This window comes from Brachionichthys hirsutus, chromosome 22 (assembly GCF_040956055.1).
Source record: "Brachionichthys hirsutus isolate HB-005 chromosome 22, CSIRO-AGI_Bhir_v1, whole genome shotgun sequence".
In the NCBI taxonomy this organism is placed as follows: Eukaryota; Metazoa; Chordata; class Actinopteri; order Lophiiformes; family Brachionichthyidae; genus Brachionichthys; species Brachionichthys hirsutus.
Window position 1 is genome coordinate 5,458,354 of NC_090918.1, and position 26,986 is coordinate 5,485,339.

The 26,986-nt window shown below is 50.2% G+C and overlaps 1 protein-coding gene and 1 long non-coding RNA gene across 5 annotated transcripts; both read left to right on the forward strand.

Annotated features, from left to right (window-relative positions):
* The first annotated feature begins 3,908 nt into the window (after positions 1-3,908).
* LOC137910957 (uncharacterized) lies at positions 3,909-19,795 on the forward strand. Of its 4 annotated transcripts, none has more exons than XR_011106085.1 (4): positions 3,909-4,142; positions 17,088-17,199; positions 18,376-18,425; positions 19,755-19,795. It is a non-coding gene; the product is annotated as an uncharacterized lncRNA (long non-coding RNA). The 4 variants fall into 4 exon arrangements; XR_011106082.1 differs by having other exon boundaries at positions 17,088-17,203; positions 19,755-19,792; XR_011106083.1 differs by lacking the exon at positions 3,909-4,142 and adding an exon at positions 16,359-16,446 and having other exon boundaries at positions 17,088-17,203; positions 19,755-19,792.
* Positions 19,796-23,291: 3,496 nt separating this feature from the next.
* LOC137910798 (peroxisome proliferator-activated receptor alpha-like) lies at positions 23,292-26,971 on the forward strand. Its single transcript, XM_068755207.1, has 7 exons — positions 23,292-23,926; positions 24,299-24,453; positions 25,195-25,333; positions 25,604-25,803; positions 25,892-26,140; positions 26,246-26,489; positions 26,590-26,971. Exons 1-7 carry the CDS (start codon positions 23,764-23,766, stop codon positions 26,832-26,834), a joined length of 1,395 nt encoding a protein of 464 aa, XP_068611308.1. The 5' UTR covers positions 23,292-23,763; the 3' UTR covers positions 26,835-26,971.
* Positions 26,972-26,986: the final 15 nt, after the last annotated feature.

Here is a 26,986-nt window from a genome sequence, read left to right on the forward strand (position 1 = left end):
TAGACACTTTATTCCACCAGAGCTCTTTGTTGTGTCTCAGTGATGGAGGAATAATAAATGTAGTTCCTTTTATTACAGGGTTATTATCGATCCTTTATCCATGTGTGTGATCTTGGGTTCAAATCCTACCCGATACAGTCTATGCTGGAACCCGAGTTAAATGGATTTCTGGTTGTGGTTATTTTAATATATTTAATATTCATCAGCATGTTATAAATATGAAACCGGTTATTCTTTATTTAATTTATTAAAAAAATAATTTGAATATTATCAGAGACATTTTCTTACAATTTGATTTAATTTATCTGGGAATCCTGTTTGGTTCTCGGTGTGTGTGTGTGTGTGTGTGTGTGATACAAGAGTTTAATTTTTGACTTTTTCCATTCTAGGTCATTAATTATTATTTATACATACATATTAAAAACATTTTCATCCTATTTTTTATTTAAGAAAAACACCTTTACTGGAAGAAAACTGTTATTTATACAATAAATTCTACTTCTTTACGTCATCACGTTTTGTTTTTTTCCCCTCCTGCTGTTTGGATCAAAGGATTTGATCTGTTTCTGCTTTTTTTTCCTTGTTGAAACTCTTCCTACTCCACAAACAAACAAAATCACAAAACTCAACCGGATTTAGGAGCGATAGCTCGAATCCAACAATTCTGGATCGACGTATTAGCGGCGATCTCTCTGATTGAGTTTGCCCACAATCACACGGGTCAGGACCGGGGTCGGACCCGGGGCCCGTTTAGCTTAATGGCTGCTTCCTGTCTGCTCAAACGCATTCGCCACATCGAAGGAAACGAGGGAGATGCAGCCTTATCGTCGCAGGATAGGATGCGGCGTGGGAAAGGGTGAGAAAGAAAAGAAAGAGAGGAAAACAGAGAGATTCCAGGGAAAGGAGAAGATGGACGACGGGGGAGGGGGGGCTGTGCTAATTTTGTGGCCTGTCTGTGTCACCAGCACCCTGTTGGGACGACAGATGTGCAGATGATGTCATGTAGAAAGGGGATAGGGTGGGGGGGGGCGGAGCTACGGGAGCGCGGGAAGACATTGGATGGGATCCATGATAGTGCAGAAAGCGTTGTTGAAACGGGCCGCTTGTCCCGAGCCGAACCGAAGCCGTTGGCGCCGCTCGCCGTCTGGCAGCACAAAGTGCTGACCCGGTGGTTTTAGCTGCAGAACCTCTCACGGCGCTCGGCTTCTCCGAAATCACACACGGGGCCGCCGGGGCTGTAATTTACTGAAGTTTTACCCACCTGCCCCGAATCCCGCCACGGCACAAGAACCCAATTGTTCCCGCGGCCCGGGACGACAATGGCCGCTTGTGGTCATCCAGCTGGAGGGAGAAAGGGAGAAAGCGGAGCGATACGATCCGCTAATTTACTCCACTTACTGCTAAAGATACAGTCAGGGTCAAGCCTAGATATTAGATCGGTCGGCCCTTTTGTTCCCCGGGATTCAAAGCTGTGATTGATTATCCCGTGGGTTGGATTCCTGTGGTTGTTGTGATGCCCCGCCCACGTCCCCCCCCCCCACGTAGACGATGCTCCTCGTGTCGCGTGGCGTCGAAGCCAAATTGATCTGACGGACGTCCGCGCTTGGAAACCTGATCGACGATCAGGGAGAAAAGGTCACGATCGACCTCGATCGCCGGGTCCGTCCGTGGCGCCGGGCGGGGCGGGGCGGGGCACTGCGGGTCTCCATCCAAGGGGAGGAGCCACATGTGGAGACGGCAGTTTATCCTGCAGTGAAGCCTCTCCCCATTTATATTCCACACCCCCCCCCCCCCCCCAGTCCTTCCCTGGCCTTAGTTAGCCGCTAATGCTAGCCGCGTGTCGGCTACCTTTAGCGCCATCATGAGACATGAAGGGAAGATTTAACCCCCTCTCCTTTCCAATGAAAGATCAATGCTCATTGATCGCTGGAGTCCATTTAGGCTTAACATCACATCCAAACTTTATCCATTCGTCAGATGAGCATCTTTAAAATTCAACTCAGAGCTGACGCTTCCTTTTTTCTTGACTCAAGTTTGACAGTTTGGACGTCGCACAAAACAAGAGAGCCCGTTGCACCGGTGCTCTTTTCTCCTCGTGGCATCAACCGATCCGAAAAGACATCAGAAACGTATAAAAAAAAAAAACAGAATTAAAAGGTCACGAGAGAACAGTTCCGTTCAAATAGAAATAAAATCCGTTTATTAATTCATTATGAATGAACGTGTGCTACAACGAGGATTATAACATAAAAACCACACAGAGGCTCAGGAAAAGCCACAAGGCCTTTAAAGTCATTTTAACTTAAATAGTGTTTTGTTAATGGAATAAAGCTCTAAATATTTATTTTTCCTATATGAAGGTTTTGACTCTGATTGCTATAATTAATGACATAAATATATAATAATGCCCCTCTTTATTGACTATGAGCTAAAATAAATACACAGTGTGTGTGTGTGTGTGTGTGTGTCTCCTGACACCGATCAGGTGAATTTATTTCACCGTTTAATCTCTGCAAGCTCTAACCTTAATGCTCAGCCTCCACACACACACACACACACACACACACACACACACTGTACACAGGTAACCGAGTACACCTGAAATATGATCCATCAATACAGACGAACCTCCCAGTGCCCTCTCCTGTGTGTGTGTGTGTGTGTGTGTGTGTGTGTTCACTGTGATCAACGAATATCTCACACACTAACACACACTTTAGTTGTTTTTTTTTAGCATGTTATTAATTTTACATAAAACATTTCTCCTCTATTGACAGATTCTAATTAGTTGAGTTTTTTTTCTGCAAACCAAATTTCATTGCATAAGTCTAAGAATTTATTTTAATCTTTAATTCACCATGGGGATATTTTTTTTCATTTAAGTTAAATAATTGACCTTTAGCTATTTTCGAGGGAGAATGTTTAAATCTGGAAACACTCTATTATTCATGTTTAAAGTTACACACTGACAGCAGCTCTCTCATTACATTAAATGACATTATGAACACACAATTTATTGTCTTTATTCTGTTGCAAAAAGTGAATAATATCTGCTGGAGTTTGTCTTTGCACTTTTTTTTTTACACAGAAAGATTCAAGTTTAGGACATGCAGGTGGGGAAAGGTGGATTCATTTTTTGATTGAATTACTTTTCCTCTCTGTAAATAACACATTTCCAGGCTAGTTTATAGTTATATAAAATATAACTTAAGCTTTAAATTCCCTCCTTGTTGCTGCTTTTTACTAACAAATAAGAACTTTCGGTTCTTTATTAGCTCCTCATCTCCACAGCTGATTAATCAATAAAGGCTCCGTGAGGCCAAATCGAAACCGAACAAGTCCGGACTTGTCCTGAGGTCAGCAGCAAACCTTCATTAACGTCCCGAGAAGCCGCGCGCGTGCGCGGAGCTCATTAACGCGGGTAAGCAGGTGTGAACACCTGAAAGCCGGATTTTATTAGCTGTCATGAGAATAAAAAGAATCAGCAGCGAGTTGGACTATGATCCAGACGCGACTATGTATTTATTGAAGGTCCTTGTTGCTTTAAAAACACAACTTTATTGTTTTTTAAATAGTCAAAGGTGCGACTCTGACGCTTTATTCAGCCAACGGGCGGAGCGGAGACGCTTTCCGGTTCATTTCAAACCGAAATGAAGGGAATAAAAGGTGACATCAGGTAAGGTGACCGCCGGGGGGGGGGGGCCGCACAGTCGTTTCAGCGCGCCTTATTTATCCTATTGAACGTGTAATAAGCAGCGCGGGCCGGTTGCGTAACGGATTCACCTCGGGTGAACTCCGCGCAGCCGGATGATCGGTGGCGCAAGACGCGCGGCGGCGCAGTCTGCAGCCCGAGTCCCCGGTGAACCGGATGACCGCGGAGAGACGCGCAGACTGGAGACTGGCGGGGGGGGGGCACGCGTCGCCTCTCCCGGCTCGGATCTCCAGACGAACCCGAACCCGAACCCGAACCCGAACCAGGAGACTTTCTACAAATACTCGCGCGTTCCGCGTTTTTATTTCCGCGCATTTTCGGGTCCCGGACGCACAGAGACGACAGACTCGAAACAAGAAGCCTCGCGGACTTTGGGGGGGGGGGAGAGACTTGGACACCCGGACACCCCCGGAGGAAGAACTTGAACTTGGTGCGTAGTCTTAAATACCTCTTCTCTTTGTAAGGCTGTTTTTTTAAGGGCTTGTATTTGCGTAAAATGCGTAAAACGACACGGAGGTGTCGTTTCGTGCGCAGCCATATATTTCTATATTTATCCCAAACCGGGTTGTTGGATATTGACACTGTACTGACGACGCTCCTGGAGGTGTGTGCGTGTGTGTGCGCGGGGGGGGGGGGGGGGGTGTGCAAAAAACAACAATGCTTAACCGAATCGTCCGTAATTTTGAGCACAAGGTCCAAACATCTTCCGGCGGAGGTGAAATGATCGCCGGGGCTTGTTGTTCTCTCCCCCCGCCGGCAGGAAGGAGGTCGCCCGTTCGCGTCCTAGTTTCCGTTCGCGCAGAGCCGTAATCTGCCCCTTTGTTGTCTCCGACGCGAAGCTCGGCGGCCGCGCACGGCGCGTCCATCCGGGGGGGGGGGGGAACATATCAGCGCCCTCCCGAGGAAGCAATTTATAGGATTTCAACCCCCCCAAAAAAGTGCGTTGAATTCGTAATTCGGCGTCTCCCGCGCCGTCCGGCCCGAGATGACCCCGGTATGGAAGCCAGGGGGACATGCGGTGTACTTTTAAATGGCTCTAAAGGGTTCCCAGCCCACCTCTCAGGTGCGTGGTGCGTTCAGGGAACGTTGTTTAATTCAGTGTGTATTGGGAGAAATTAAATTTCACGCGTGGCCCGGTGGATTCGAGGCCGGGTCTTAATCCAGTGCTGCTTCTGCAATGGGATGAGAATATTTCTTTACCGCTCCCGGAGCGGTCCGACCCCTCGGTTTAGTTTTCTGCACGTTTCCGTGACGGCTGATCGGGAACACCTCGTGTGTTTGTCTGCAGGCCCGGCCCGGCCCGGCCCGAACGCTCCTGCAGCCGGTCTGTCACTCAAAACTGCAGCGTGGAGTGTTTCCCACAAGCTGTTCCACATTCGCCCTCCTTCCATCCCTCTTTTCTTTATCCCTCTTTCGTTCTGTCGACAGCAGAAATGTGTTCGGGATCCGCGTGACCTTTCGGCCTCGGCGCTCTCTCGCCACGACGCCCTTTTATGGTGTGCTAGAGTGTAAATATCGCACGTTCATAAACAGGAATATGCGGCTGTACCTCGGAGAAATTGCGGGAAGACACAGGTGTCCCTCGGACAAAGGGCCGTGGTTCATTTGGACTCAGTCGGGGGGGATTGTCCTGATTATTACCGGATTCACCCCGGAGCTCGGGGCCCCACCCCTGTGGCAGCGTCCAATATGAAAAAGATTCACACAAACTCCCTCATTTGCTTTCAGTACAGCCTCCGGCCCCTCCCTCCCTGATCTCATGCAATTGATTGAAACCCTAAACGGTAAAATCAGGCCATGTGCGGCCCAGCCCTGCTGTGAGCAGTCTGATTGGACGCGATGTGGTATGTTGTTCCAGGTCAGAAGATGGGGGGGGGGGGGGGGGCACGGAGGCGGCGAGTGTTTGCACTTACTGCAACTGACCTTTGACCTTTTCGAAGTAACATTTGTCTTTGGGGTTGGTGTTCTTTCGCTACAAGTACTCAGTTACTTTTTTTTACTCTGTTACTGTCTGCAGCAAGAAGAATGTTTCTGTTGTGAGAAATAAATCACAGAAGGTGTTTGAAGCTATTATTTAGCATTAAACCCGGATAACTGGACCGAACCGATCAACTGATCGGATATCAATACAGCACTGATCTATGTAGGAGTCTAAATAATTAAAGGATCGATAATATGAAATTGTCGCTGTTCTCATTGGTCTTGACCAAAGAAGAGGGGCGTCGTCTCGTCTGTTGTGTGCATGCTAGCCAGGTGCATTGATTTTAGTGCGTTGGCTAATGCTAATAAAGACTTTGCGTCGCATTTCGCCTTTTGCGAATTACTGGAAATGCCAATTTCTTATAGATTTATGAATGTTTGGATGTTCCCGCCTTCGTATTTATCTTAAAAGTCATGTTTTCTTGGACGTTGGTGAAGCTAGTAAACGTTCCGCCCCACGCCGCGGACAGACGGACGGCTAAAAAGCATCGCCCGGTCACCCGGGTACCAAAACGTGGCACCGACGATCCTGTTAAAAGTTCGATTCCCGACCTGTCGTGTTTCCTGTTTCTTTCTTTAAAGGTAAAAACATCGTAGCTACGGTAACGTGTGTAACCCGTAGCAACCGGCGTTCCAGTGTTGCCCGCCTGTCCCCACCAAACGCTCGATGTTTTAAATCTCCACACGTCTCAGCGCAGGGCGTTTAAGTACTTGACCTAATTTCTCTGGCAGAGAAGAATCCGCCAGTGAAGGCCTTCCTCTGTGTCGGTGTGTGCGCACGTCTTTTTTTGCGCACGCGCGTGTAGCTCGGAGTGTTTCCTGCTTGCCCGTCTAACAGGAAGCTGATGTCGAGTTCAGCCGAGGACAAGGAAAAGGCCTTTTCTTTCCACTGTGAATCACGAGAGGGAGAAAAAAAGCTGAAAAAATAGAGGGCAAAAACGGAGAGCGGCCGGGCGAGCGAGCAGGCCTTTTGCTTCTCTCTCTTTCTCTCGACACCTGATTGTCTGCTTCCCCTCCTTCGCGTTCTTTCTTTCTAGCCTTTCTGACGGGCGGCGTTCTGCAGGTTCTACCGCCGGCCGGCTCTGTTAAGGCCGGCGTCGAGGCGCCACGTGGGATTCTGACTCACTCGCTACGATCGCACGGCGAAGAACAGACGCTAGAAATTAACGATAAACCTCTCGTGTGTGGACGAAGAGCTGAAACGTTACACTGATTTCCTGCTGCAGCTACGACAACAAAGAACAAGTAGCTACAGCTGGATGTTACGACACGCCGCGCTGGAGGCGTTCCAGAACTCGGGTTCGTCGGGTATGAAGGTCACCGAGTTCGAGTCTCGCACTTGATAATGGCGCTCGCAGCGATGGCGGAGGATTCTGCTTTTGGTTTCTCGTGACTCGGTAAGGAATCACACGGAATGTTGAAGCGCCGATGCCAGTTTAAGTCGCCGAAATGCCCGAGAAGAAGGGACGCGTTTTAAAATCCACAAGGCGGAGAGAAGATTAAATAGTTCTATAAAAGAAAATAAGGACAAAAACATTCCGGTTGTCCTTGTCTTCTGGGAATGTCCTGTCCCTCAGCTTGTAGGACACGAGGGAACGTCGAGCACGACGCGTTTTGATCAATCACTGGTCCTGATTAATTTTCACGGGGCAGGTCAAAACAATGGATCGGGGACTTTCCACAAGCTAAAGTTGTGATGCGAAGCCGCGGCGGCGTTTTTCTTTTCTTTAAAGTGCGGGGCAAGCGAGGACAGAGGCGGATGTGGACACGCGAGTCCACGGCCAAAGCGACACGGAAGTCCACAGTAAATAGCCTGAGTCATCACGTCTCATTTACTCAGCAGAACAACAAGCGAAAAAATGTTAGCAACTGTTTTACGCCGCTTTTAAAACTATTAAAAATGCTGACTTGACTAAAATGTGACCTCAAACCAAACCAAACTTAGATTGAGGTGAATTTTGAATATGTGCAAACTTTTCGTGTTGTTTTGTTCGAGCTCATAAATGAAGGTGAAAACCAGGCACGCATGGGAGACGAGGAAAAATTTATCCGACCCGGATCAGAACAGGAGGAGCCCAAAAGTCAGCCAGGGGATCTGAACATGGAAAATGTGATGCTGGGCCCGCTGGACTGACATCATGTCAGAACTCCCACTCCCACTCCCAGGCCAGTTGAGGTGACGGCGGAGAAAGTCCTCAAGTCAGAGTCGAGTCCATAATATCCTGGCTGGAATTCTGGCACCTGTCAGTGAAGTCATGCTGGCCATCAGTCGGCGGGGGGGGGGGGTTGATCACAGCCGTGATCAACAACACAAAGAAGAAAAAGAAAATGGTCAAGTGAGCACACACTGCAGCCTCGTCCATCACTTTGAGAATTGGGACGGGACCCAAGAGGGTGTCGTGTTGCTGGGCAGAGACGGACCGGAGAATGGACCAGTCCTTCAATGGACCGTCCCCACAGCCTGGCTGAGGTTTTGTTGGGCCTGTCCTCCGGCGAAGTACCCTCGATATCTGTTTTTGATGGCTCTTGAAGAGGCTTCTCTCCGGTATGACCGGCTACTTGAGCCTGAGCCGAAGGTACAAAATGTCTTCCTCTGGCTGAACGAGACGCCACCCGGCCAGTTTGTCCAGGAACACGAGTCAGTACTTGTACTACCAAAGATATTTGGAATCCTTTTACAAGGAATCCTACTCTTCCTGCACGCTTGCAGTAGCGGAAAAATAAACGCCGAAGTGGATCCTCGTAGATGTTCTGTGTTAGCACAAACGTGACGATCCAAAGCAGAATAAGCACCGTGCGGTTATTCCGGAATGATCGGCAGTTATCAGAGAGTTGCTTCATCTTCATCTTGTTCTGTCTACGAGTGGATGGCTAGAGTCCTCACCAGACGACCGGAGTGAACCACATAATGGCCCAAAGAATCCCCCCCCCACCCCCCCGTCCTGCCTCCATGGTGCACTTAGCCACTGCGGTATTGTGGGCCGGGGCCTCATTTCAATGGGCCTTTAGTATTTCAGTGTGAACAAGTCAGCGCCATTTGCATTTGTTCCAGTCACAAAGGTTTAACAGGTCAATAGGGACTCCCTGGCAGATAACTCGCACCTCCCATCCCTCAAGTCCGCGCCATCGTTGTGGCCGTCACGCCACAGCTTCTCCCGTTAGCATGTTACTCAGGTGTGTGTGCGTGCGTGTGCGTGTGTTTAGGAACAGACAAGGTCAGGAAATAGAAGCTAACACGCTCAATGCTCAAACCCATACTCCAAAAAGAAGTCTGGGTGGGCTCATTGTTCTATGTTATGGTTTCGACAGAACTTTTGTCTGGTTTGCAAATAGTTTTTGGGACTTTTATTGGTGAAGAGGTCGATAGAAAACGCAGGAAGTGACATGTGGCGAGGGGTTCTGTCTGCTTCTGACATCATAAAACGGTTAGCTTAATGCTAGCAGACGTCTTTTAGGAGAGTATCTAAAGGACATTGCCTCGTTGGAAGGATGGGAGTGTCCCATTTATATTAGAGTCCACACGATCCAAAGAAATGATGTCATTACGGGCTACATTCTGGCACACATCGGTATTTTTCACGGTTTATCGCTCTGCCTGTTTACAGCGTGGCTTGCAGGTCGTGTGTCCCGTATGAATGTCCTTGTATACAAAAAATACACAGTACAGTGCAAAAATGAGTTTTGCCTTTGTGGTCCGCAACAGATGATTCATGTCCGGAGAGAAAAACTAAGAAGACAAACGCAACTCCAAACCACGTTTCTCGGCCTTGAAGGTTTGTGCGCTCGGCGTAAAAAAGCCTGTTCCAGACATTAGCCAGTTTAATCGCTGTGCACGCTAACGTGCACACTATTAGGAACTGGCCTAGGAGACTTGGCGCATGTAGTATAAATATAGCAGAATATACAGACGCAGTGTATACAGTAGGTTTCAAAACTATGTACACATCATGCGCAACTGTGCGCGTGATTAAAACATGCGCCGGGCGTATTTACAGCAGCGCATGCAGGCAGTCACGAGGAGCTCGCTGCACGAGAGGCCGCCTTTCGCCGTGCCGTTTGCACTTCTACTCTCGCGTCCCAAAGCAATCGAGGGCGGAGTGCGAGTCCAGCATCAGGTGCTACGAGCTGCTAGTTAGGCCTGCAGCCAGACCCGGAGCGCCAGGCCTGGCAACCCGGAGGCTGCGGCGTGTGAAACGCGGCACACAAAGAAACTCCCTCCATCTGCATGCAGCCTCCATAGGCAGGCTTTTGTTGCGCGCGACAGGCACATGACTGCTAGCACCTTAACCCCCCCCCCCCCCGACAGCCGGCGTCTCTTTCCACCCTCGCTGGACTGAGGCGGCGGAGGCTTAACCCTCCGCAGGAGAAACCGGATTTATATTTGAGGCGTTTCTGCAGGATAGAATCAAACGGGAATGAAAATGGCAGATAGCATCAAGCGGACGCCGCCGCTCGCGCTGAGGTCGTTAGCCGTCAAAAGCTTTCCGGGTAAAAAATATGCAGAGGAATGTTTCCTTTGCTGCTCTTTACATTTAGAAATGATAATTTCATCAGGTGTAGGATGTCTTCAAATTTCTTCTTTTGATTGCAGGTTTGTTTGTTTTTTAACGCATTTTGCTTCAGACTAGGGAGGACTGGTCAGGAACGAGAGCGTCGACTCCCGCTGGGAGACCTCGCCGCAAAACTCCAATCACAGATAAATCACTCGCATCGGGATGCGACGGCTCCTGCAGCCGGGCGACGCCCCCCGACCTATTAGCGCTTCTAATTTGCCGATTTCAAGAGTGCGGCGCGGACGTCTTTCATCCGATCGCACGCTCTGATTCCGTCTGTGAGGATAAAAAAAAAATGGCAACAACTGTCTCCTGAATCAACGATTTCCTTGATTGCACGAATAGTACCAAACCGGTTTTGCGTAGGCGCGTCGGCACGCCCTGCCTCGTCCCCGTTGACCCAGACGGCGTGTGCAAACGCATGTTAAATGCTTTTGTGGTGTGGAGGGCTCCTATCTGTCTGAGTCATGCAGGTCCATCCGGCATTCCGGATCCAGTCGTTGGATCCGGAATACCGGATGGGCCTGCCGAAATGTGAGCCGCAAGTAGCTGGGAATCATGAGAGGTGTGTCGTGTTGGGATGAGGGTGGAAAGGAGGGAGAGAGATCCAGATCCGGAAATATACTTTTGATCTTTTTTTTTTTTTTTAACCTCTCTGGTAATTTGTGTTTTTTTGTTCTTCACATTATTTATTGTTGCGTCATTATTTTCCGGAGCAACCCTGAAAAAAAAGAAAACCAGTACGTAGCTGGATCCACGTGGAGCGTTTTTCTTACAGATTATATATACTTTTATCCATTTCATGCAAAGTTGAGTAAAACAAAAAAAAATCCAAACCATCGCTTTGCTTGAAATATAAAAATCCCGACACTCCCACCCTCAGAGAGAAAAAGAAGCTCTTCTTTATTCTCCGTATAATAATTCCTAGTGTTCCCTTGTTAAAAGATTTTTTTTTCCATCGAGATGTATTTCAAATCGGAACGCAAACTTTTCTAAACCTGTAAGGAAATGCAGCAAGAGAGAGAGAGAGAGAAAAGGTGGAGGGAGGGCGTCTGAGGTCAGCTGAAAGTAGGACAGCGATCGTCCCGTGAAGGAGCAGCCCCGACGGGAATGCTGCAGGGAAGGGACGAGCCGGGAAATCAAAGTGCTGCTTGTCTGTTTCGCTCCTTCCTCTGCTCTCGTCCTCGGACCTGATCACGGGGGCTTCTTCATAGGTGAGTGGCGTATTAATAATTATCGAATAAATGCGTTGGGATCAAAGCTCCGATGGGAGCGAAGTGCGTTTGCTTGATATTTAGTTTCAGCCGGCTGCGTCTTCCTCTCGTGAAGTTTTACTGTAAATGTTTTGAGGGCATTTATTTATGTGTCGGATAAAAAGCGTTTGAACATCGATTTCGTGGGGAAGATTTATAATTTGGAAAAGAGGATCGAAGCTTAATGCTACATTCAGAAAGGACTGTTTTTTAAATTGCAATAAAGTTCTTGTAAACTTGGATAATTTTCCAGAGGCAGGCGATTGCTTGTTTCTGCCAAAGTTTCAATATATTTTAATATTTCCAATCTTCCTAAAGAAGTTTAATAAAGTTTTGTGTGTGTGTGTGTGTGTGTGTGTGTGTGTGTGTGTGCTCTGGTTGCACTTTTAAAAGGCATACTTTTTCCATCTGAAAATTAAATTTTTATAAATTTCCACATCCTTAAATTTAAGATAATTCCATTTATAATTTTCCTTTTGTAATAATTAAAATCTATTTTTTTTCCCAAGTGTAATTTATTCTGAAATCCTGCTCAGCAATTTTATCTTTTGGATAAGGAAGAGGACAAATAAATAAATGAACTTTATTTTCTTTTATTTTGCTCCATTACATCCACTTTATTAATTGAATCCTCCAGGATTTAGTTTGAAATCAATCTTTACATTTGATCAGTGAATGCATATTTTCATAAATTCATTCAGAGGTTTTTGAAAAACCCTTTTCAAGCCCGTTTGGTTTCCTTTTTTTAGGCACCAAAATGCTATTCATGCTCACATGTTGCCCTTTTTTTTCCAAACTTTATTAATCAAAATATTAAATAAATCAAATATTATGGGTATATAAATGTTAATTTAAGGTCTATACAGATTCTATATATTTCACGTCTCTTTTCCTGCTTTTAAATACATTTATTCTCTCATTCCGACATGAAGTAATTATTTCAGTCTTGTTTTAAACTTTGACACAACAATTAAAAGAGTTTATTTTTTCTATTAAATTTAACAGGAGCAAAGAGAAGCGGAAGGGCTCGTTTTCGTGTCCTGCTGTCGGGTCATCGGAGTCGTGCTCCGTCGTAGCTGTGAATGTCGGGTTGTGAGTCTGTGCTGTGTCAGCGCGTCGCCTCCATGTTGCCTCCTGTCCTCCATTTTGTGATTCTCCTTCCTCACCTCCTTCCCCGTTTCCCTTCGTTTCGCCCGCCGCGGCTCCTGGTGGAAGATAGTCCCGCCTACTTTTAATTTATTTGTTTAAGACCCGTTTGTTTGTTCCATCCACCGAAAACGCCAACGCCGCAGCTGCCGATTCACTTCTTGCCTTTAAGTTCCTTCCATTTGAAATGTAATCTGACTACTCCGTAATCTGAATACTCTGGTGAGGGAGAAGCATCCGGGTGGGGGGGCGGCCTTTTACCTACGCTTATGTCCGTAAAACAGCTTCTCGGCCGTGTCGGAGGTCGCACGCGACATTTGCGTTTAGCGCTCCGTGGTGCAGAAGCGACTGACCCGTGGCCCCATAAAGGCCGCTGGGGGGGTCACGGGGGTTAATAGAGACTGATGTATGAGGCCCCAGAGTGACATCCCAAAGGAGACGGCCCCTTAATCCTGATTAGGCCTCACCTCCCAAAGCAAACGGCGCGCTCCCTTTGGTGCGGGGGCGCCCGACCTGCCCTGCGTTACACTTCTGACCCCGGGGTCGTGGCCTTTGTTCACAGCCCTTCAGAGACTGACCCCGGGGTCGCGGCGGTAATAGAGAAGCTGTCGAGGCGCGTGCCGCCGAGGGGCCCCCTCGCCGGACCACCTTGTAGCGGCCGCTCCGGTCGGTCGGAGCGAGGACGTGCAGGCGGGTGTCGCGCTGCGGGCGGGGGGGGTTAACATCGCTCTTCAACGTGGCCCCAAGGTTCCTCGCAAGATGAGCCCTCCCCCTCACGGGAGAACACGGCGGTTCTGCTGTGTTCCACGCCGCGTCCGATGTTTGGCCTCCTCTCAGGTGAAGAAGAGAAGAGAACGGGCCCCTTGAAACACACACATGCAGGGGCCCCATCGGGTAAAGGCGCCGCCATGATCGGCGCATCCGGAGCAGTTGCCTTGCTCAAGGGCACCTCGGCAGTGTTCTGGAGGTAGACCGGCCCCGCTCCAGCCACCAGCACACACTCCACATTTTTTGTCTGAGCTGGGATTCGAACCGATGCCCAAGGCCCCACGCACTGAGCCGAGGCCCCACGCACTGAGCCGAGGCCCCACCCACTGAGCCGAGGCCCCACCCACTGAGCGACTGCCGCCCAAAAAAACGAATCTCTTGAATCTTTTCAAAGCCTGTTGGTTCTGCTTGATTTTAATTTCACCTGATTTCCGGGTGGAGCGGCGTGCGGTGCGGGTCGTTCGGTCCCGGGGCGTTCCCGGGGCGTTCCGGGTCACGCCATTCCTCTTGCTCGTTCTTTTCTGCAGCTCCTCTACCTCTGACTCTAATAAGCTTTAAGACGCCCCATTTGCTTTCACAATAAACGTGCGCTGCAACGTTTGGCCCCGGAGGTGGAGGACTTTGATGTGTGCGCGTTGTGGCGGCGGCGGCGGCGTCGTAAACGGGGCCGTTGATGCGCCGGCCGCTCCTGGAAGGGCGCGGCCTCCCGGAGTTGGCTGCCGAGCCAAAGCCGGAGTCGTATCCTCGGATGAACTCGGTGCAACAGGCTCGGCCAAGTTTTTTGAATTCCTGCCACATGCTAGATGGTAAACAACCGACTCGGAGGAGGACGGGGGGCGGGGGGGGGGGGGCTTCAGATCGCCGATAAAACACGCTTTTGTTTACACCGTTGTTTGATTTATATTCAGCATGCGAGCGCGCTTCGCCGCGATTGGCTCATAGACGTGGCGAGATGTGACGTCGCCGGGATTCAAACCGACGGCTGCGCCGCTTCTGTCAGCGGACGCCGTGTGTTATTTTTATCTGGCTAAAAAACCGAATCGAAATCCTTCTGATCACCTGATGCTTGTCTTGCTCCGTTTCAACCCCCCCCCCCCCCCTCCACGTGTGTTTCTTTTGATATGGCGAGGAAGAACGCAGCAGGAAAGCTGAGAAGAGTTCGGCGAGACAAGTGCACTCGCTCTCTAGCTCTCTCTCTAGCTCTATCTATCTCTCCCTCTCTCTCTCTCTCTCTCTTTCTCTCCCTCTCTTCCTCCGGGTCGGTCGTCCAGCCTCGAGAGCGAGGCGGTTGGCGAGGCAGGAGCTCAACCGAGCAGCCATGTTGGTTTGCTGCTCGCTCGCTCTGGTCTTCATCTTCCTCCTCGCGCACGAGGGAAAACCGAGACGTGGCGAGGTTTCCCCGCCTGCGTTCAAGAGGTTGTGAGTGCCCCCCCCCCCACGTCCTTCTCTTTTGTACAACCGCTTTGGGGAGCGAGGAGGGGAGGGGGGGGGGGGATCTAAGGGGCATTAGAGCACTTTGACTACAGGGAGGGGCCGGGCGTGAATAACCTTCAGCTCTCCGATGCAGAGGTTGGTAGGTGAGATATTGGGGGGGGGGGGGGGGGAACAGCAGGGTGGAACCGGCCCCCAAAAAAGATCCTCTTCATGCAGGCTTAAATTATCACTCGCTGTTCAGAGCGGCGCCGTTTATTACTGTATGCTATGACGGCGCTCCTGAAAAGACCGGGAAGGGCGGGACGAAGGGGAGGCGAAATGGGAGGGACGCCGCAGCCCGTTGGTGGCCAAGTAGAACCGCAGCCTGGCGACGACGGCCTATTAACGACACCTGGCGGGTGCACTGCGGAAAACGTCGGCCAAAGAATATACGTATTTATATAGTTTGGACTCGAGCAGGACGGGAGGCCGAACGTTAGTATTCTTGGAGCTTCTCTTTTGACCTTTCTTTATTGGGGGGGGGTTTGAGATGAAGGACGTTTGGGTCGAAGACGAATGTCTGGCTTCCGCCTGGAAGCGGCGGCGGCTCCGGAGTGAAAAGATAAATGGCTGATCTCTGGTAATGTGGAAGTTCGGGAATCATTCACTTGCTCGCCCCCCTCGTCCCCTTCCCCTGCCTGCCCGCCCTTCCCCGTCGCGCCGGTGAAGAAAACGCGCACTCCCACACGCCCCCCCCCCCCCCCCCCCCGTTTCATCATCAGCTGAGCCCGTTCTCCTCCCCTCCCTCCTCTCGCTTCTTTTTCTATCCATCGCTCTCCTCCTCTTCCTCTTCCTCCTCCTCCTCCCTCCCTGGGTCCCGGCCACATGCGAGAGGGTAGACTAGGACGCTGCTGCTATGGGGAAAAAAGAGAGAGAGGGGGGGGGGGAGCTCTGCTGCTATTTCTACGGGCGGGGGGGCGCCGCCTTCTCGCTCCTCGCTGCCAGGAGAGGGAGGGATTTTTACTACTCCCAGCTCCAGGATTTTAACCCCCTGTCTGCTCCCCCCCCCCCCCCCACTCCTCTATATATCATGCAACAAGTGGCTTTACTTTACTCCTACTTTGGCGTGGCTGCGCCATTTGCCGAGATTTCCCAGCAGCCCCGTCTTCTTCCCCCGGCGTCCGCCTTGCACTCGGCGGTCTCGTTGTTTCTCGCTAGTTAAACCGGACCCGGTAGAATCTGTGGGGTGAGGGGGGGGGGGCTCTTTTCTTCTCCCACCCTCCTCCCGAGCACGTGCTTCTTGATTGACCGCCATGCTTCCTCGTCTCCCGAGTCGTCCTCGGAGAGGAGGGTGAGCTTGTTTTTCGGATCGCCTCGCCGGCCGCCTTGATTTCGACGGATGATTTTGATCCTGCGCTCTTATCTCCTTCGCCCTTGTCCTTCCTCACCCTCTCGCTCTCTTTTTGGGTTTTCTGCCCCGTCCCTCCCTCCTTCGTTCTCCCTCTCTCTCTCTCTCTCTCTCTCGGGCAGTCTGAAAGGGGAGCAGGAGGGCGGAGCGGCGACGGCCTTTTTCTGGGACAGGTGCCAATTCCGAACAAAAGACACCGAATGGCAATAAAAAGTGAGATGGCTCCCGGCGACGGGCAGAAAGTTGCGCGTTCGAGGGCGTGATAACGAATCGCCGTTTGTCTCTCGCAGGACTTTTTTTTTTTTGAAGCGAGGAGCAACAGATCTGGAATCCGCTCTTTGCTCCCGTGAAGGCATTTGAGTTTGGAGCCGGGGGGGGGGGAGCGAGGGAAGGGCGGGAGGAGTTTGGAACGGGCAGCGGGGGGGAGGCGTGGCCTTGCCTCCTCGTCCTTCCTGTGGGTCCGCTGCATTATTCATGCGCCCGGGCCGGCGCTGCGCGCTGACTGGCTGCCTGTCGTAGCGTTCGGCCGACATTCAGAGGCTCTGTTTGCTAACATTCCTCATTCAAAGCCAGACGGGAGGAACACGCGACTCCACGGGAAACACACATGGCCTCCTAATGGTGGCGAGCCCTCACAGTCCCGGTGTCGGACCCGGGGGGGGGGGGTTGGTTATCTGAGGTGAGGCAGGTTACTCGAGCTCTTTGGTAAGGTAAACAAATTGATGGGGTAAAGCCGGGACAGAGGGGCAGACGGGGGGGGGGGGACGACTCTGAATGAGTTGTCGGCCTGCCCGCCTCCTCCTTGCAAGGAGCGCCGCGCCGTGCGACTGAATCCGAGCTGCTTGTCTCTGCAGAGAGGACGTGTGGACGCGGCGGCTCCAGCAGGAATCCGGCACGACGAGCGGCGCAGATTTTGCCTCTCCCCCCCCCCCCACCCCGGATGGCTGGCTGGGCCTGAAAGTCTCGGTGGGTAAGTCTCTGGGGGGGTGGGGGGGGGGGGGTAAGTCCGTTTGCATGCGAGGAGGTTTTCTAATGAGACAGTCTTTGCTTCGACTTCCACGTTGGCGTGTTTCGGGTCCGGGTCCGGGTCCGGGTCCGGGTCCGGGCACCCAGAGCGCCGAGGCTCGGGCGCAGACTTTGAGTTTTATCTCGCGTCTGCTGCTGGCCTGACTCGGGATCTGCTTTCTGTGTGTGAAGGAAGGTTTGAGAAGGAGCGGCGTGGGACGGGGGCGGTAATGTTGGACCGCGGGCCAAGGCCCAGCCGCGCCGCAGCGCTCCCTCTCTCTCTCTCTCTCTGGCTCTGTCCCTATGTCTCTCTCCCTCTTAAGGAAACTACGAACTCTTTTCAGATGATGAGTTTTCTCATTCGAACCTCGTCTCTGCGACTATCTGCCCGGTTTTCGTTCGATGGCGGAAGGTTAAACATTTGGGTCGTTGCTGACACGTGGCCACACGTCGGATTGATCTGGGTTGGGCGGGCCTCCTGGACACGGCCGTCATTCTGCTTTAGAGCTAATATTGATCCAAATATAAGCCTTCGGTTTCATTTTTTCCCCACATTTTCCCGACAATTGTTTTTGCCAAAGCGTTGGGTTACGGACGTTTCTCTGTCGGCTCCGGTTAGACGCCCGTCGGATCCAAACGCCGTTTTATTCTTATTTAATTCTTACTTACTTTCCATTATTTAAGATAAATAAAGGCTATTTTCACATTAGCTTTATCGTGGAGGGACTTCTTCGATAAGTCATTTCTTTTGCGTATCATTGAAGAATCCGGATTGGCCACACCCCCATCGACGCTTACCTCGCTTTAGATTTTTTACTCGTACTAATTCGTCTTTTGGCCGTCGATGTGGCTTCAAGGAGAACACCTCCACCACGACAGCGGAGGCGGGGTGAGTCATCCCAGATTACTCTGCTCACCCCGCCTGCACTTACACCCACCTACGTTACACACAGGTGGAGCTTCGCCGCTACCCCCCCCCCCCCTCAGCGGGGCAAACTCCGACTTGCCCCCGGTGATATTCCGATTAATACGTCACTGCTGAGCACCAATCGGGTTGCAAGATGCTGAAAACTGCAGAGACAAATGAAGGATGTGAATATTTTTTTAATTCTACTTTTCTCCTCTTTTCTTTTCCAGCTCCTGCCGGTAGAAGAATAAATGTTCGCATCGCGCCGAAAGTAAACGGGGTGGGAAATCATCTCAAGTCCGTTTCTGATATTTAATAATATTTCATTGCACAGAAATGAGAATATGCCGTTTGAACTAGGAATTTCTAAAAACGATAAATTCTCGCAAAATGTGGAAAAGGTTTTGTTTTAATACGCAGTAATTACCTGTTAATTATTATCTCGTCGTCATCTAATAAGTAACAGATCAATGAGAAGCACTGTTTTTAACCAATCACCCACACGGGCGTATACCAATATACACAGACGTATACCGATATACACAGGCGTATACCGACGTACACAGGCGTATACGACCTACACAGGCGTATACCAACGTACACAGGCGTATACGACAACCGCAAGCGTATACTGACAAAGGTTTTTATACAAAGCAATACTTCAGATATTGATTATTGGTCACAGCGCTGACGAGCAGTTCAGCTGGAAACACTCCAACGCCATGAAAGGTGACTTTTAATTTGTAAAGCAGCAAACAGGAACTAAAATGAGGAAGAATCCGGGTTCCACTGTCCGTTACTTCAGTTACACCTCCTCTTATTTATCGGAGTGTGTGTGTGTGTGTGTGTATGTTGTATGTAGAATTTAAATTAAGCATAAAAAAAGTTTGTGGGAAAATCAAACTTTTTATTTTCTTAGCGTTACCAGGAAGTACTTGAGATTTGAGATATTTCTTAAATGTTATTAGTGTTATTAGATTTTCTTAAATGCATATTGTTCCATTTAAAATAAAAAAATCAGTTTTATATTAATTTAAAAATGTATTTGGAAGTACGCAATGTTGTGTGTGTGTGTGTGTGTGTGTGTGTGTGTTATATTTTAAATGATTTATTAGTACGAAAGGCTATCTAGCGAAAACCAAAGTAAGAGGATTTTATTTGCAGTTAAATTTATGCCTGTTTATTTCATTATTTTCCGGTTTGTGTTTCTTATTTTTCAAACATTTTAAAACTTTAGAACTTTTCAGCCTTTTTATTTTTTTAAATAATTCATATTACAGTATTTGTAGGAAATTAAATTTATATATATATATATATTAATTATGAATTTTTGCTGAAGAAAATAAAAGATAAAAAGAAACACAATTTCCTCTGACGTTCTAAAACGTTTCCCTCTAAAGGGACTGTTTGGAATCTTCTGACCAGGATGTGTAGTTTTCCAGTCTAAATTCGGATGCAGCATTCCGAGCCATGATCACTCTAACATATGTTACATCAGCTTTAATGATACACTTGAGTAACTGCTTGGCAGGTTTATGACCCAAGCTCTACCTTGTGTGTGTGTGTGTGTGTGTAAACTATTTACATGTTTTTTATCTTTCACTTCCAGGCTCGTTATGTGAGAATTAAATCATTTCCTGGTCGACCCTCAGCATCGAGGTCAGTTTCTTCATTTTAAATGAATATTTTTCAACACTTTTTATTTTATCTTACGACACTTTTACCTCACGCTCATCAAAATCACTTCACGTCTGCATTCCAAAATAATAATTCATTCATCCCGTCCGGAGTGGCGTCTGCGGCGGCGGGTTCGATGTCCCCCCCCACCCTCGAAATCGACGGGCGTGTCGTTTAAGGTCGGGGTCACCTGGGTCGCTAGAACTCTGCGGCGCTGCTCAGAGAGAATCTCCTTAAAGGAAAACTAGTTTGGGGGGGGGGGGGGGGGGGGGCAAAGGGAAGCCGTGAGCCTAAAGTTCAAATGAAGATCAGATTGAAACGGACGCGAGGGCAGGCCGGCAGCACCCGGAACTGCATAACGGCCTGGTTGTGACGGCCGCCCTCGCCTCTGCACACGCTCGCCCTGCATACGTGGAGAGACGTGACACCTGTTGGTGACTCGGCTCCACTGCACACGCCGGAGAGAAGATGCACGCAAACGCTCAAAATGATTCTACGCGACCGAATCCACAAATTAGTTTTTATCTCTTTCCCTTTCTGACATTTTAAAAGCAGAAAACAAAACAAACTATATTGTTACAACTATATTTTTGCAAACTTTTTACAGTGTACTTGTATGATAATACACTCCCTCGAACATATTTAAATGGTAATTAAAGGTTTTTGATTTAGCACATAGAGATATAATATTTAAAAACACACAATAATTTCTGCTTAATTTGGAATAGATTCGATCCATACAGGAAGTTTAGCTTTAAGTTGTAGCGGTTCAGACAGTCCAGAATCAGAACTCACAGCCCCTGTACAGCATTAGAATCTGTATTTGAACCTCACGGATCCTGACTCTACTGAACCAAATTCTGGATCCTCCCCATATTTTACAGGGATCCACTCTGATCTTAGATCCATCGTTCCACCAAGTTTAATAACATTCTGTCAAGTAGATTTTGTGTTATCCCGGTGACAATCTGACGAAATATGATGCTAAAACTGAACGCACCTTAACTTTTGCATCATGGCTCACGTGGAGGAGCGGTTCTGGTTCAGTCTGTCGCGCGGCCCGCGGGTCGGGACATCAAGCAGCGCTTGTGGAGATTTTGCGGTGCGTTTATGTGATAAACCTGCAATAAAACAGCCGGAGGAGCCGGAGCGGTGACTCACTTCAATGAGTGGGCCTCCACCTCAGCTGCTGCAGCAAGCTCCACCCGTCTGGGTGACCCTTCATACAAAACAAACGCACGGGCATCCAGATTTAGGCTCGTTTGCGCTGCAAAGGAGGCGCGGCGGATCGTCTCCAGAAGGCTTAACCTGGCGGTCGTACGTTAGAGGCGTCGCCTCTCGCCACTTCGCTACCCGAGAACGACGGGAGGCGTGCCAAACGAGGCGCTCGTTAATAATTTGGACGCACAACAGGGATGGTTACCGCTCTCTGCGAGTCGTACACGCCTGTAAGACAAGAGGTTAATGTGTGACCCGTCTCGCTCTCTCCTCTCATTTGTCTCCATCAGGAGGAGGAAACCCGAGAGGAGGCGAGGAGCCACGGGAGATAAACCGTCCTTCGGGGTGAGGTAGTAGGTTGTATAGTTTTAGGGTCATTCCCAAGCTGTCAGATGACTATACAACTTACTGTCTTTCCTGGAGCGGCGGTGATGTCATCGCCTTCATCTTCGTCGTCACGGACGCGGGAAACTTCACCGCCGAATAGCAGCTTTTATTTCATACGTCAGGTTTTCTCGTGCCCGCCCACGCCGCGTCCGGTCCTGATCCTCCTCCTGCCCGCCCGCCGGGGGGGTGGGGGGGGACTCATGGTGTTCGTACAGGGTGAGGTAGTAGGTTGTGTGGTTTCAGGGTTGTGATTTTGCCCCATCAGGAGCTAACTAGACAACCTACTGCCTTCCCTGGGGGGCAGCAATACATCACGGGGATCCAACTCATCCGGCCGGGATGAAACTGACATTTAAAGAACGACGTTCCGTAGTTGATGGGTGAGTGGCGTCATTAATATTCCTCAATAAAGAGACTGGAAATTAAACCTAAGGATGTCTGGAGTCGGAGTCTTTTCATTACTAAAGTTTTCTCTGTGATCTTTGTGAAGGTTTTAAAAATCTGAACGTTAAAACCCCAAAATATGGGTTGATTTTGTTTATTTATTTTTTACACTTTTGAAAATCCTGCATCTGCCAGTTCATTAAGATCCACTTCAACACTTAAAGAGGTCTATTCCGGTCCAAGTCCGGTTCTCCCATTCAGTTCGTCAGCGAGCGCATGTACACACACACACACACACACACACACACACACACAGGTGGAAACTCACCCCTTGGCACAGGATAAAAGGAATTGCAGCATTTTCTTGGCGGGAACGTTGACAATTTTTTTCTGCTTTGCTGAGTATAATTCAGAAAACATGAACCAGCTCTCACTATTGGAACAAAACAACCCTAATAAAAAATCACAAGTTGTCTCCCTGAGTGGAAACACACGCGAGAAGACAGGAAAATGAAAGGATGAAGTCCGAATACCCCCAGAGAGGCCCTTGCCTTAGCGTGGACACACACACGCACACACACACAGCAGATGGCGCCAGATATTACATATAACAAGCTTTGATGTTCTTTCACAAGATTTATGTTGCAGAAAGTGATGAAATAAAACAACGTTGTTGATTAAATGAAGCAGGATTCCAAGTGTGCGCTGTCTTCGGAAAATATGCATCCAATGTGCAGCTAAAGGGTTAAATCATTTAACAACAGGGAACGTTGGATTTTGCGTGTTATTTTAGGAATTTGTTCATATTTCTTTCTAAATTTTAACCTATTTAAACTTCTTGTGATTATTTTGCCAGTAAGCCTAATCTAAATTATGGGTTACACAATTTTATAACACCAGTGGTAGAGTTTTGTGTTTATTTCAGGTAATATCTATTGTAAAAGCTTATGTTTAATATATATATATTTTGAGCGATATAAATTTTAAAATAGTATTTTCTGTCACTTTTTTAGATTTTGTTTTGCTATATTTACCTGTTTAAACCCTTATTTTGTGATTTACGTTTTAAAAACAGCTGATTAATTTTACGTTTTTAACTCAAACCTCAAACCAATGAGGGCTGGAGACCAACCAGCGATTGTCCGGAAGGGGCGGGCTCGCTTTCGGATCTCCGCACCACTCATTGGTGGAAACCATGGGTGTGTCGCGGTGATTTATACGTCACTTCCTGGTAAGGATGAAGGGATTTTTTTTTTTGACAACGAGAAGGGACGCGACTCGTCGCAGCCGATCGGCAGCGTCCGGGAATCGAACCCAAACGGCGGAGATGCTTCGGAGTTCCTGAGGTAACTCACGACACTTTTACGAACTTATCTGTGACGTAATGGCGCGCGTAGACCTCGCGTGCGTGTTTTGATCAACTTTTATGACGCAGGAGTAAAAGCACTCTCCTCCGAGGTTTATTTATCTATTATTGTTTATTTTAGCCCTTCTGCCTTCATTAAAGCTCCATTTCTTCTCATTATGTGGGAAAAGTGACGTAAAAGGCTGAACTTTAATTAATTTAATCTGAAATGTTACAATTTTGGGGGGGATTTCCATGAAATTAAGCAACAGAATTAAAAGCTTGAAGACGAAACAAGTAAAAATCTGAGCAGCAGCTTTTGATCTGGATTCAGGGCCCTCATCTGTTGACGCTTCGCCGAGCGCAGCTCAATCCTGTTTCCTCTTCCCCCTGTGGCCTAAAGATAGCAGCCCGCCGTCTGGGACTACGGTTCCTCTGAGGTCTAAAGACAATGTCCTTGGAGGCGATGGGGAAAGCAGGGGGTTCGCCACGGCTCAGACGGCTGATCAATAAATCAGTTGGTGTACTTTGGCTGGGACGTACTCTGAATGAGGCCTTTCTGTCTTTGCTCCCATCGCAGTCCGGTGTTTGAGGCCTCCTCCCCGCCATGGCCGGGGATCTCTCCCACCCTCCGTCCCTCCTGGACAGTCCGCTCTGTGGAGACCTGATGGAGGACCTTCGCGACCTGTCCCAGGCTATCGGAGACGACTCGATGGGGTTCGATTTCCCGGAGTACCAGAGCATCGGGTCCGAGAACTCTATCGGGTTGGGTGAGTCCTGGAAAGGCCTCTGTGGGGGGGGGGACAGCCCGATGTTCCTGAGCGGTTTGTATCTAAAGCTACACTAGCTGTACAGCTAGCATTTAGCTTAGCATAAAGCAAGCAATGGCTAAAGCTTCTTCTTAAAGCATGTGCTTTACCTTATAGCTCATCTGCTAAAGATGTGCAAATCATACAATGTTAGCTTACAAAATGCTAAGCTAGGGTTAGCATACGCTAAGGTGACGAGTCATCAGACCGCTTTCCTCCTAAATATACGTCTACTGGGAATCTTTTGCTTTCCAAAAAAGTGCCAGCCTTCATGTGAATCCGTTGAGGAGGGGGGGTAGTCAAATCGGTCATTATTTGCCCCCCCGCCTGCAGACACACTGACCCCGGCATCCAGTCCATCGACCGACGTCTGTGGAGCACCTCCATTCCTGGAAGAGAGCGCCGCCCCCCTCAAGCTGGAGTGCCGGGTTTGCTCGGACAAGGCTTCGGGTTTCCACTACGGCGTGCACGCGTGTGAGGGCTGCAAGGTGAGACAGAAAATAGTCCCAGCCCCGTTCAGAACGATGCTAATGCTGCTCGTGCGCGTTCACGTGCACAAACGCATGCGTGCCGCGAGCGAGCGTCCCTGCGAGTCATCGACCTGGAGGCCAGTGGAACGTTTGTGTGACTGGCAGCCAGCTCACATGAGGTGGGCGGGACAGGGCGTCCTTGGTTGAGTCGTTACCTCTCCCCTGCTTGGCACAGATCCCGCCTCCACGACACCCGATACCCGTCGGCAGCGCCGGGGCTTGGATCTCAGCACGTGAAGGGTCTGGAAAGTGGGAGACTGTTTCCAGACCGGAACGTCTCGGGGATCGTTAAAGGGTTAACTTCCTGCATTGTTTGCCGAGTCGCGGGGGGGGGGGGGCTCACGTTGGACTCTCTCTCTAAGCTGCAGGTGGTCGCAGCTAATCGGCGCCATTGTTTGCTATTTGCATAATAGTGTCGCAGTCACAGTTACCCTGCTGGAGGGGGGGCGGGGGAGGGAGGGCCCTTGATCAATGGAGTGTGTCCGGAATGCCGTGACGCTGAGGCGCGAGGGTCTAAGTCTGCGGTGGCGGCAGGCGTGAAGTGTTTGGACCGTTTGGAGCCGGGCAGTCGATGGAACGCCGGGATAAACCTCCAGTGCATCGGCCATGTTGGTCCCCGAGGGGAAAGGGTACGGAATGTTGCACGGGACGTCCGGGAGAATGGACGAGCTAATGTCTGCGTCCCTCCGTCTCCACCAGGGTTTCTTCCGGAGGACCGTCAGGCTGAACCTGGAGTACGAGAAGTGCGAGCGCTACTGCCGAATCCAGAAGAAGAACCGCAACAAGTGCCAGCACTGCCGATTCCACAAGTGTCTCTCCGTGGGCATGTCCCACAACGGTAAGGCGCGGGACCGCCGGAGAACCGTGACCCCGGGTCGCGTCGTAAGGGACGAGTGGCGGCGCGGCTTCTTCGCAACGCAGGAGTTTATAGAATGTCCCGCTGGTGTCGGGTGAGAAAACACAGGCCCGTATCGCTCCACATCTGGCCCGCAGACAGCTGGGGGGGTCACGCGGGTTCGTTACGATGACCTCCCAGGCTGAAGGGCGTAGAAACCGGAGAGGAAGACGGCGACGTGCGCGGCTGTAACGGATGTTTCTGTGCACTTAGCCATCCGCTTCGGTCGGATGCCGCAGGCGGAGAAGATGAAGCTGAAGGTGGAAAGCAAGGCGGCGAAGAAAGAGGCGGCGACCCTCATGCTGGCCGACCACAGGGTCCTGGTCCGGCAGATCCACGAAGCCTACATGAGGAACTTCAACATGAACAAGGCGAAAGCTCGGCTCGTGCTCACCGGGAAAACGGGCACGCCGGTACGGGGAGGAGACGCACGGCAGGCGCATTTCCTCGCTCTTCGTCCGCGCCGACCGACGTCCTCTCCTCTCTGTCGTCTCCCTGCAGCCTTTCGTCATTCACAACATGGAGACGTTCCAGCTGGCAGAGAGGACGCTCGCCGCCCATTGGGTGAGCGGCGAGCGTCCGGAGCCCGGGGGGGCGGCTCCGGCGGTGGGACGCGGGGAGCTCCAGCAGAGGGAGGCTGAAGCCCGGCTCTTCCACTGCTGCCAGAGTACCTCGGTGGAGACGGTCACGCAGCTGACGGAGTTCGCCAAGGCGGTGCCGGGTTTCCAGAGCCTGGATCTGAACGATCAGGTCGGTCTAGAAGAGTCGAAAGCGGATTTAATTTCTATAAAACGATGAGCAAACCGAGATCGAGACACGAAAACCCACGTGTGAGTCGTGCTGTGGCCTTTCTAGGTGACTCTCTTAAAGTACGGCGTTTATGAAGCCATGTTCACACTCCTGGCTTCTTGCATGAACAAAGACGGCCTGCTGGTGGCTGGCGGCGGGGGCTTCATCACCAGAGAGTTCCTCAAGAGCCTCCGGCGGCCGTTCGGCGACATGATGGAGCCCAAATTCCAGTTCGCCACACGCTTCAACTCTCTGGAGCTGCACGACAGCGACCTGGCCCTGTTTGTGGCGGCCATCATCTGCTGCGGAGGTGAAGAACGCCGCGTGGAAGACGGCTCGGCTCTACCTAAAAGTGATGGAAGTGATCGCTCTGCATCTGTTTGCCCCCTCCCCCGCCCCCTCCCCTCTAGACCGCCCCGGCCTGGTGGACGTGCCGCTGGTGGAGCGACTGCAGGAGGACATCGTCCAAGTTCTACGTCTCCACCTGCTGGTCAACCACCCCGACGACAACTTCCTCTTCCCCAGACTCCTGCAGAAGCTGGCCGACCTCCGGGAGCTGGTCACCGAGCACGCTCAGCTGGTGGAGGAGATCAAGACGACGGAGGAAACGTCGCTGCATCCTCTGCTGCAGGAGATCTACAGGGACATGTACTGAGAGCGAGCCGGACGCAAACCCTGCAGACGAGTAATCCGGACGCCGTCGTGCAGATCAGTGCGGCTCTCTCTCTAGACCGGAGCGAAAGCATAAATGAAAACCAGGAAAGGCAGCTCCTGACTGTTCCCATGAAAGGCCGGACGCAGCGGGGA